This window comes from Mastomys coucha, unplaced genomic scaffold, assembly GCF_008632895.1.
Source record: "Mastomys coucha isolate ucsf_1 unplaced genomic scaffold, UCSF_Mcou_1 pScaffold18, whole genome shotgun sequence".
NCBI classification, from domain to species: domain Eukaryota; kingdom Metazoa; phylum Chordata; class Mammalia; order Rodentia; family Muridae; genus Mastomys; species Mastomys coucha.
In genome coordinates this window covers 107,581,674-107,593,535 of record NW_022196900.1, presented here as the reverse complement: position 1 = coordinate 107,593,535, position 11,862 = coordinate 107,581,674, and the positions used below count along the sequence as shown (strand labels likewise).

The 11,862-nt window shown below is 48.1% G+C and overlaps 2 protein-coding genes across 4 annotated transcripts in view; one reads left to right on the top strand and one right to left on the bottom strand.

Annotated features, from left to right (window-relative positions):
• Mtor (mechanistic target of rapamycin kinase) overlaps positions 1–11,862 on the bottom strand; it is a 118,927-nt gene that overhangs the window by 56,450 nt on the left and 50,615 nt on the right. The window lies entirely within an intron of this gene.
• On the top strand, positions 5,496–10,608 carry Angptl7 (angiopoietin like 7). Its single transcript, XM_031379460.1, has 5 exons — positions 5,496–6,055; positions 7,692–7,792; positions 8,303–8,497; positions 9,104–9,302; positions 9,467–10,608. The coding sequence occupies exons 1-5, from the start codon at positions 5,707–5,709 to the stop codon at positions 9,634–9,636; spliced, it is 1,014 nt and encodes a 337-aa protein (XP_031235320.1). The 5' UTR covers positions 5,496–5,706; the 3' UTR covers positions 9,637–10,608.

Sequence of the window (11,862 nt, the reverse complement as noted above, 5' to 3'; positions counted from 1 at the left end):
GGAACTCACTCTGTAGACCAGGCTAGCCTCGAACTCCCAAGTGCTGGGATTAAAGGCGTGCGCCACCAATGCCTGGCGGTTCCTGATGTCTTAATCCCAGAGTTTCCTCAAAAAGAAAAGCTCTACAGCATTCTCATCCCTCCCTTTGGGCAGCTACCATGTCTCTGTCATATCCAGAGGGTGTGTTAGATGCAGTTGAGACTGTGTGTGCTCCTCATGGCTGAAGAGAGTAACTGGTAACAGGCATGTAGGTGAGGAAGACAGAGAAAAGAACTTCACCTCTAGAAGTTGATAAGGGGGAGTGGATCTTCTATAAAATTTTCATTTGCTTATTTTATTACTTGGTTTTCTGAGATAGTCTTCCAATGTAGCCAAGGTTGGCCCTTGAATGACAGTGATATTCCTAGGTCAGTCAGAGTGCTGGGAACATAGGCATAAGCTGCCATGCCTGACCAAGCATCTTTATAATTTGGTGGAGAAGGGGGATGCAGAGGCAAACATGTTTCTTTGTTTTTTTTTGGTGGCCTAAGGTGCTAGTGATTGAACCCAGGACTTCATACATGAGTTAGGCAAGTGTTATTCTACTGAATTCTATCTCTAGTCTTCTCCATCCCAAATTAAGAAAGATTATATCTGCTTGGTCTATGGTGGTACACACCTTTATTCCCAGCACTTGGGAGGCAGAGGCAGGCGGATTTCTGAGTTCGAGGCCAGCCTGGTCTACAGTGTGAGTTCCAGGACAGCCAGGGCTACACAGAGAAACCCTGTCTCGAAAACCAAAAAAAAAAAAAAAAAAAAAAAAAAAAAAAAAAAAAAGAAATATCTTACAATATAATTTTAATTTCAAAATAATCCCACCTACACATATTAAAATATATTCTACATAGTGATGACTAGCAAATGCTCCTGCCTTCTGCTTTTGCATATAACAAAGGCATTTTCTATTTACTAAGATACTTCATACTTCTTTTGTTTTGTGAGTTTTGACATGGTCTCACTATGTAGTCCAGGTTAGTCTTGAACTTTCTATTCTCCTGGCTCAGCCTCTGTAGTGCTGGGCTATCACAACTGCTCTCATAATTCTTTCTAATGCTATGCCAACAAGCCACCACCAAGAGAATCCGGCTGGCTGACAGTGGTACCTGGTGGGTCCAGGACACAAGGAAAGTTGTGCATGCACTCACACCTCCATATACTCTCTATTCAGTGACTGCCCCGTGCATGCTGGAAGGACTGCCTCTGAAACCTGCCCTGGAGGCCAAGCACTGCCTGCTGATAGGCTGGCTATGTATACTTGCAGGCATCTCCTACACTACATCTGTGGGCCTCGTACTTAATACAACCCAGCATGTGGTACAGGTTGGTTCAGGCCTTGGAGTGTCAAAGCACAGGATCTGTGCAGGTCAGGTTTCCAATGGAGGGCCTGTTAGAGGCATGCTGTAAAAGTGATGAATGGCTGTCACATTTCCAAAGGCTCTGGCTGATTTAGGGAACTATTGGCAGGCACACTGCTCCCAGCATGTCAGCCACTTAATTACTTCCAACTTTATCTTTTTTGTCAGCACTACTTGACAAACTGGCGGTTATCTTTTTATTCTGCAGCATCAAGCACTGCCCCTCTTCTGGGGGTGCCTGGAGGGCCTTCTCCCCCTTTCTGCTTCTTCCTATCCAGAGTGAGACTCTGAGAAAGAAGATGGTGGAAAGGGCTCAAAAGGTCAGCCTGAAGCTAGTTTGATCTACCTGGATGCAAAACACACGGGTATTTTGGGTGAAGTCTTATCTTGGCTTCTGGATAGCCAAGAGGTGGGACTTGGTCTAGCAAGTGGAAGCAAACGTCTGAGAAACAAACAGGTTGGCATGATGTGATCAGGCAGCTTCTACATACACCTTCTGTAAAGGCAACGTGGACTAGCCCTACACCCTGTTAGGGACAGGGCCACATTGTAGGAATACTGATGTCCCTTCTGAGGTCAGAGGGAAGAAGAAGTTTTGATAAGGAGGAAGCTTCGGATAGCAAGGTGGCACACCGTACCTGGATAGCAAGATTTACAGGCAGTGAAATGTCCCAGAACATTCGGAGACACCAGTGTCACCACTCCTGTACTCCAAGGCCGTGGAGATAAACATCAGAGAGAGGATGTGAGACCTAGAACAGGGATTAGGGGAAGCACATGTCCCCTGGAGTCCCACCTCCATCTCACAACTTCCAGAAAGGCATTTCACCTTGGGCTTTCTGCGAAGTGCCAGATGAAGCTACCATAGCAGACAGACAGACAAGGCCTGTCCTCCACAGAGCTTACAGCGGACAGAAAAAAACGACAAAGCAAAGCCAACAGCATGGTGATGGGAACAGGGGAAAGGAGAATGACAGACCAAGCCAGGCTGGGAGGCAGGGATCATCCCCACGAGAAGCCTCCTCCAGGCAGGCACTTGTCCCTGCATTTCATATGTGCCATCTATTTTTAAATTCTAGAAGAGGAACATAGGAAAGAATGTCCCTAAGTTCACAGGTAGATGGCTATCAGAGGAAAGACACAGTTGGAACTTCTACTAGGCCAAGAAATCGCAGGGCAGTGTACTGTAGCTCCCTGGCACCTCCTACTGCACCATCCCACTCCCCAGGGTGACTGTCACCGACTTCTAACACTTAGCCTGTTTTTTTTTTTTTTTTTAAGATTTATGAGTGATTTGTCTGCAGAGATGTCTGTGCACTTTCATATACCTGTAGAAGTCAGGTGAGGGCACTGGATCCTCTGGGACTAGGGTTATGGATAGTTGTGAACTACCATATAAATGCTGGGAATCAAACCCTGGTCCTCTGCAAGAGCAACAAGTGCTGTTAACCCTGAGCTGTCTCCCCAGCACTGTGCTTGTTAGTTTCTGAATGCTACATGAACACTCAACACTATGTTTGGTCAGACACAGCACATTGTTGAATGGCACAACAGTTTTTCTTTCCTATTATGAGATAGCTATTCTGCTGGTGAGACCGTACAGCTTGCCATGAAACCACTGACAGATGTTTGAGTGGATTCCAGTGCTTGGCTATTGTGAGTGGCCTTTCTACAAACACCCTGAATGTGTCTTTCAGAGTACATGTGCTTGCAGGTCACAGGCTGTGTGTGCTCAGCTCTGTGAGGCATCATGCCAGTTTCACTGTTTATTGTTCCCTCACTAGTACAAGAAAACCCAGCTGATCTATTTTTCTGTTAAAATTTGGTATTTTCAACTTTTCCAACCCTGCTCTTCTGGCTGCTATGTGGTGGTGCCTTGTCATCGTTGAAATGTGAGTTTCGACGCTCATTCATGAGATGGCAGAGCCTTGCACGTGTGTTTATGGGCCTTTCAGATCTCCTCCATCATGAACCCTGACCTGCTCCCATGCTCTGCTGGGTGGGGACATCTTTATGGATGTGGTATACACTGGAGCACACACTGCAAACACTGCCTGACTTCATAACCCTTCTCTGTGCTGAAAAGAAATGAGTACTTTCTTGCATTTCCTTTTCTTTCTTTTTTAAACATGAATGTTCTGTCTGTATATACACCTGCATATCAGAAGAGAGCATCAGGTTCCTTTATAAATGGTTGTGAGCTACCATGTGGTTGCTGGGAATTGAACTCAGGACCTCTAGAAGAGCAGTCAGTGCTCTTACCCGCTGAGTGATCTCTCCAGCCCTTCCTTTTCTTTTTACCATGCAGCTCTTGCCATGTTGCTACTTGCTATGTAGTTCAGGCAGACAAAAACTTACAATCCTCCTGCCTCTGCCCTCTGAGTGCTGGAGATTAGGAGAGTGCCACCACAACTGGCCAGCACATCTTCATGTTCTCCCTGATGTTGGCAGGTTTGGTGTCTGGCTTATGTCAAGATGCTGAAGGTAACCCCTACACAAATGTGTTATGATTTTGCCTCCCACCTCCAGAATGTAAATGCAGAACTGAGATTTTATGTATGGTGTTAGGTGAATATCAAAATTATGAATGTTCTCTGCCTCAGTGTTATCCAGCTGGCTCACTCCACTCACTGCTCAGGTGGGCCTGTCCCTGGTGCTCTCCTCTGCACGACGACACTGCAGTTCTAGGGCAGTAGGTCAGCTAGGATGCTATGTATATGATCATATGGCACATGACTTAAACACAGCAGCACTGGGTAGATGTGAGATCACCTTAAAGAGCTCCACAGAGGTTAGCAGACTTTGATGCTGAATACTAATAAACTCCACAGAACCAACAAAGGCTGTACTGCCCTGTTCATCTAGCTATTCACTGAGAAAACTAAGAGCAGGGACTAGCACAGTGCCACCACCCAGTCAGCCACTCTGAGAAGGTAAACCAGAAGATGTTAGTAACAACCTGATGCCCAAGGAGGCAAAAAAGACAGGAGTTGAGAGGAAATGAATGGTGGCCTATTGAGCAACTAATGCTTTTCACTCAGAAATGGAACCCTGCTAAGTAACTCTAGCTGCCTGAACAGAAATCTCTTTCCAAGGAGCCAGAAACCCGTCTCGGAAAGGCTCAGAGGTGTCGAGGTAGGAAAAGCTGTGGGACCCACACTATAAAGTCAGACAGAGCTCCTGCCATAAGGACCTTTGTATGGTCTTTCTAGGGGAAAGTCCCACCTTTTCCATGATTTCAGAAAAGCAGTGCTCTTCAAGTAGAGGTATAAAAGCTGGAGTCGTCCCGTTTTTCAGACAATATGTATGTAGGTACAGGGGGACGAGCAGCAAGTTGCAAAGCTCACTGCAGCCAGAGAGGGAACCTAGACTCTGATCTACATTTATTGGGGAGTCCTTTCCCTGAGTTTGAATTTTGGGTGAAGGTCAGGCCCACTCACTGCTGCCCAGAACCTGACAGAAGTATGAATGACTAACCCCAGACCATGTCTGGCATGGCTGAGTCCTCATCTCTTCCCTAAGCTATGACAACTTCTTGTAAACTGTTGAATGATCTTTTTGGAAGGAGAATGTGTAAAAAGGAGGATAGCCCTACAGACGCCCAAGGACCGGGTTCAATAGGATTCTGTAGGACACTGAATGATGACCAGAAAAAGCCCCGTTAAAACTCATCTTAGCCCAAATAAAGCAGAAGCTGGAGTAAGCACACGGATTACCTGAGCCAGCCTCCCTGGCTCAGCAGTCTCCATTCCAACTCTTTTGTGCTAGCTACCTCACCCTCAGTCTGTTATATAACCTTCAGACAGGAGTTGGGAAAGTCTTCCGCTCGGCCTGTCTGCTGATAGAGCTGTGCCAGTGGCTGGCAGACCATAATCTAATAGGCGCAACTGGAAACAAGTTCACAGCTCCTGTGTGCTGAGCCCAGAGACTGCACAGACAAGGAAACAAACCCTTGCCCTGTCCCCCTCCTCTGCTCCACTCCTCTGGCCTCCGTTTCGGCTGACTTCACTCAACAGGCACCTGACCCTCCCAGATGAGGTGGGAGGGGCTTCCGCTTGCAGGGCCCTCTGGGGTGGAGGTACAGGCACCAACTATATTTAAGATGCTGCTTTGCTGGGGTATTCAGACTTGGGAAGGAGAGTGTTCAAATACCCACCGAGTTCCATTTCAGAAACTCTAGCTTTGAGAAAGGCTAAGAAAGCACAAAGAGGAAGGAGACCACGAGGAAGGAAGAAAGCTGCCAGTGTGGGTCAAAGAGATAAGCTTCCTACTTCTGCAGGTACAGACTCTAGGAGGAACAGGCCTGCACACAATGCTGAGGACAACCTGGCTATGCATTATCCTTGTAGTCTTCGTCAGCCGCCCAGTGTGGCTGCAGAAGCCTCATAAACGCAAGACACAGCTCAAAGCAGCCAGCTGCTGTGAGGAGATGAGGGAGCTCAAAGTGCAGGTTGCCAACCTCAGCAGTCTGCTGGGTGAGCTGAGCAGGAAGCAGGAGAGCGACTGGGTCAGTGTGGTCATGCAGGTGATGGAGCTGGAGAGCAGCGGCAAGCATATGGAGTCTCGGCTCACCACAGCTGAGAGCAAGTACTCTGAGATGAACAACCAGATCGGCATCATGCAGTTACAGGCTGCACAGACCGTCACACAGACCTCGGCAGGTAAGTGCGGTCCCCACACTCCTCACCGTGAGCCTGCTGAAGGTCTCCTGGCCCCAGCTCTGCTTCTGGATAACTTGCTCAACACAGCTTCAGGGGCTTTGGGATTGTACAGTCTATGACTGCACAAGCTTTGGGTCAGTGATGGCTTGTGAGTGTAGCCAGGACATTGGAAGAAAACCTTTGTATTTAACAAAGGAAAGACTCCTCGTGTTCTACAATTGCGTCTACTTTCTCCCATGGTTGCTAATAAAATTCCCAAATAATAGAGAGGACAAGTGAACGTAATGCCTAAGTGCTGGCTGTTAGCAGCTGGGAATGAGCAAGGCACACAATGAGCTTTCTGGGAAAGCAGCATTCAGTTGCTGGTTAACTTGGCACAGATGAGCCAATAAATGAATTGCTGCTCAGAGAAAGATCTCATTTTCTGAGGTTACTGGAAAACATTTGGAATGAGTATATTTTATAGATGAAGCATTTCTTACTAATGCTTACTGTATAATAAACCAAGTTAAGAAAACACGACTGATTAGCTTCTAGTAAGACCCTGGCTACCATTGGTTCATACAAAGAAAAAATTTTGCCCAAAGTTAAGCCCGAAAAGCCTGTTAGCTAATTAAACAAATACAAATGATTTCAAAGCATGGGCCTCCTGACCCTCAGTTTGAGAAGAGAAGGTTAGGGGTTCTCATTTACCAAAAAAGTGAGTCTTCATTTGCTCTGTGAGGTGAAACTGATGTAGGAGAACTAGACCACTTCTTGCTCCTAGAAGTTGGCTGGGAGGAAGGGTAGGTACACCTCACCCCCTGCCCCAGCAAGTTCTGTTGAGCAAACAGGCACTTTGGAACCTCCCACTCTCACCTGTGCTTCCTCTAAGTCTCCAGCCCATGGGGCACCAAGGAAAAAGTCCCCAGATGGTGCAGAACTGTCTCATGGACAACAGCCACAGACTCTACTAAAAACAGCTGCTTCTTTGAAGCCCGAGTACAGAGCAGTAGCCTCGAGGCAGTCACGGAAGCTTTCAAATCAAGCCCAAGGGGAAGTGGGAAAACCTCATTTCCTTGATTTATCAAAACTTTCAGGGAACAATCTCAAAGGGCTGCTTGGGGTTTGGTTTTCATTTAAGCATCTAGAGATGTGAGATTAGGGAGGGATAAGATTTCAAATCTGTCTCCCTTAATTGGAGTACAAGTTGGCTGTTAGCTGAGAAACAACATAAACCCACACTCCCTGAAATACTCTGGAGCTGGCCTCCAGCTGAGGTCTGACCCAAGAAGCCTGAAGCCTCTCCAGGGTGGCTGCCATGTGCCCTTCGCAGACCATATCATTGCTGCTTCTAGAATTCACTGTCTAGCACTACAGCAAGATATCTTCCTTAGACTTAGCCCAAAGCTTCCTGTTTAAAGGTCCCTTGGCACAGGTAAAGAGTTTCTTTACTCTACTGCCCCATAACCAGGGAGGCCCAAGCATGCTCCTCAATCCTGATGCCCACTTCTCGAAATCAATACCTCGAGAGAACTAGCCACAGGCACCCTGAGGTAGAAATAAAGTCTTGGTTTTCAATCCAGTTCAGATGCAGCGGGCATGCCCTTCCGACCTCAAGGCCCAAAGCTCTGTTCACGCTGTGTTCCCCTCACAGATGCCATCTATGACTGTTCTTCCCTGTACCAGAAGAACTACCGCATCTCTGGAGTGTACAAGCTTCCTCCTGATGAGTTCCTGGGCAGCCCTGAGCTAGAGGTGAGGTCACTGCCATGTCCTACCCTTTGTCTTCCAGCCTAAAAGGCACAGGGATAACAGGAGTTGCTCTGGTCTATGGAAAGGGAAGTTCAAAAAGCAAATGTACTCCATGATGGAGCTATGAGAATGCTCAGTTTAAGGACTCCTCCCTCCATTCCAGCCCTCTACTGTTTGCAGAGCATCAGCTAGATGTCAACTGTCCTAGTTCTTTCCGACACAGGACAAGTTCATGACCTCTCTAGGAGAGGAGGGAAGACATTAGGAGAAGACACACAGAAGTACCTGATTTTCCCATTTACATTGTGTTCACACTGCCTGCCCCAAGGACACTCATTCCCAAGCTAACCACCACTGTGCCCCTGCCCTCCACATTGGGGCAGCATTTCTGCTGGAGAATGCAGAGAACACAAAGACCACTGACATGATAGGTACAGCACATAGCTTGGGAAGTCTGTCCTCAAGCTCTTGCCCCTGCCCTTGCGTCGGCCCAGAGGATCCTCTCTGCTTCAGGTGTTCTGTGACATGGAAACTTCAGGAGGAGGCTGGACTACCATCCAGAGACGCAAGAGTGGCCTTATCTCCTTCTACCAAGACTGGAGACAGTATAAGCAAGGGTTTGGCAGCATTCGAGGTGACTTCTGGCTAGGGAATGAACACATCCACCGGCTTACCAGGCAGCCAACCCGGCTTCGTGTGGAGCTGGAGGTAAGCTCGAGCTGCAAGGCCCCAATGGCCCAGGTGCACTGCACACATGGGTCAGAGGCATCACTGCAGTCTACTCACTAAGGTGTGCTCAGTCTGTGTGGAAATGTTCATGAGATTTTTTTTTTCCCTACCTCTAAGCAAAGTTAAACTATAGGTGGCCAAGGTCCAGGAAGACCCAGGCCAGAACAGGGTAAAGCCATAGTTCCTGGGATGGAAAACACCATCTCCTTTGCTCTGGGATCTTAAGTACAAGTCTCAGTGATGCTGTGTGGTGGTCCCTTTAGATGGCTTCAAACATGATGTCCCCACTTACTCCTACAGCATCTCAGAATGAGGTTTAACGAAAACCACACATTTGCCCCTTTAGACAGAGACACAAAGGGTTACAGACAGAACAATCTAGGCCATATGGTGAGACCAGACCCAAGTTTGGTCTCAGACCTTTGTCTGCTGACTTCTAGCTAATATGGCAACCTGTAGTACTCTTACCAGAGTCTCGCCTCTAAAGAGATGTTTAGCTATGGCGCTCATGAGAGAGGAAGGAATCGGGGTCTACAGAAATGAAGTCCTTTATGGTCTCCCTAAGGCTCTGCTCACCCTCTGCAGGACTGGGAGGGCAATACACGCTACGCAGAGTATAGCCACTTTGCATTGGCCAATGAACTGAATAGCTACCGCCTCTTCCTGGGGAACTACAGCGGAGACGTGGGGAAGGACGCCCTCCTCTACCATAACAACACCGTCTTCAGCACCAAGGACAAGGACAACGACAACTGCTTGGATAAGTGCGCACAGCTCCGAAAAGGTGAGACCTGGGAGGCAGGGGAGGGTTGGTCCCACTAAGGACAGCAGTGAGCTGCAGATGTGCTGCTGGTGCTCTGTGCTGTACCCTTTGCTTTAAGGCCACCCATCAGCCAGAGTCTAGAGAGGGCACCCCAGACTACCGGTCTCATCTGTCTCTCATGCCAGGTGGCTACTGGTACAACTGTTGCACAGACTCCAACCTCAATGGGGTGTACTACCGCCTGGGGGAGCACCGGAAGCACATGGATGGCATCACCTGGTATGGCTGGCATGGAGCCAACTATTCCCTCAAACGTGTGGAAATGAAGATCCGCCCGGAACCCTTCAAGCCCTAAAGAGGAGGCTGCTGCAGCTATGGAAGATGGAGGCTGAGGAGGGAGAGCAGCATGGGAGGAGGGTGGACAGAGGTAGGAGGGGAGCATGATATAAGTTTACTTGTGTGAGCACACGCACACACAACAGAACCACATATACCCACAGTGCACACGAGCAGATGGGGCCAGGCACACCCAGTGGGTCTGACACAGTGCCTCAGGGGAAGACTGAGTGGGTCCACAGAGCAGCAGCTCATCTTGCACATGTCTACCTGTGGACAACAGTAACCCTGAGGTCACTTAACCCACGTTCCCTAACTGAGGCTTAGCTGACTTGAGGGAAAAGAACAAATAAAAAGCGTGTGATTCTCAGTGGAGAGGCTGTGAGAAATGAAAGCAGGTGTGGAGAAGGGGCTTCCTAGTCGTATCCTGTGACACTTCTTGTGTCTATGGGATTTGTTTTGTTTTTCTTTTTGAGACAGGGTCTCTCTACACAGCTCTGGCTATCCTGGAACTTGCTCTGTAGACCAGGCTGACCTTGAACTTACAGAGATCCACTTGCTTATGCTTCCCAAGGGCAGGCATTAAAGGCGTGCACCAACACAGACCCAGCATGTAGAATTTTTAAGACACAAAAAATGTGGAGATAGAGACCAGCTGCCCAGGTTGGACTTGCTTCGAGGTGTCTCCAGGGTCTTAGGCCCAGGGGAGAGAGGAACACTGCAAAACATGCTGTGAGTAGCTGGGCGAGAAGACCAGCGGGAGGTGAGCACTGTCACTGGGTGATCACAATAGTGTCTTCAAACATTTTCAGTCAAAACCCAAAAAGATCCCCTTTAACAAAAATGTCTGGAAAATGAAGGTAGATGGCACTGTGGTTTAAAAGTTGTGCTGTATATAGAAGCATCTTCCTCGTAAAAATAAAATACTGTAGTTCCTATTTTGAACGTTGAAAATATCTTTTTCTTTTACAATAAATACTATCAAAATTTGACAATTTTCTTTTAAATTCTTATTATTACCAGTGAGAGCATGGTGAAAACTGCAGGTGAGAAGTCAGAATGAGCGGTGACCCTGGAGTTTGTTCAAGGAAACCAAAGAAACAGGACACACATGGACACACACACACACACATACACACACACACACACACACACACACACACACACACACACCCTAAAAACTGGAGGGGAAAGGAGAGGAAAAGGGTAGTGGGTGAAGCAGAGGGGAGGAGTGGAAAGGGCAGAAGCCACTGCAGAGCAGGAACGGAGCCTGGCACCGACAGCCCCAAACCAATGTGCTCTCAGGACACTTTACAAAGAGATGTCCCTGCTCCTCCCTTCAGCATGGGGATGTCTGGTGGGTCTGCCCTTTACACGAAGAACTGTCCTCTAGAGGATGTCAGTACAAGAGAAGCCATGATTCCCACTTAATAACTTCTGTGACTGCTAGCAATCCGCTTTCCCTCATGAGCAATAAACTTGGGGATTTTTCAAAGAAATAAAGTGAGGAAAGAGGCTGCATGACGCATGGCTTCCTGGGGAAAGCTACTCAGACAGAAGCTTCCCCAGGCAGGCAGGAGAAGCACAAGGCTTGGAGGAGCTGGCAGAGCAGGCTTCACAGGCGGATGCAGAGGGAGGAGCCCACGCAGAAACGCTGATGGTATCCTTTCATTTAGAATGATCCCATTACCAAACACTTCTCAGACATGGTGGGGGGTGGGGGTGGGGTGGAGAATGGACAAGGCATTCCTAGCTCCTCCATTTCCCAAGCACACGCTTTCGTACGGGCTAATGGGTGGACACCAAGCATGCGCGCCCACAGTCTCTCACCAGAGAGAAGACAGAACCACCAGGAACCAGAAGCGGAGTTGCGTGCTGCTGAGACAAAGGTCATTTTGTTCTGATAGGGCCCTTCTAGAAAGGAACAGGAGTTACACAGAACAGTGCCATACAGAGGGTGCTCACAATCAGTCTGACGAGCAGACCACCCAGTGACCATCAGTCCTTGTTTTTAACCATGCAGATGTCTCAATCAGAAAAATCCAAAAGGAGATGACAAGTTAGAGTAGAGCAGAGAATGCACAGCTTTGATGAAATCTTCTATTCTACCTAGCAAAGAAAAGGCTGGCTGTTGGGCACTGTGGTACACCTCTTTAATCCTAGTGCGTGGGAGCGAGAGGCTAGCAGATCTCTGCTGAGGCCAGCCTGGTGTACGCAAAGAAATTCTGTTTCAAAACCACCACCA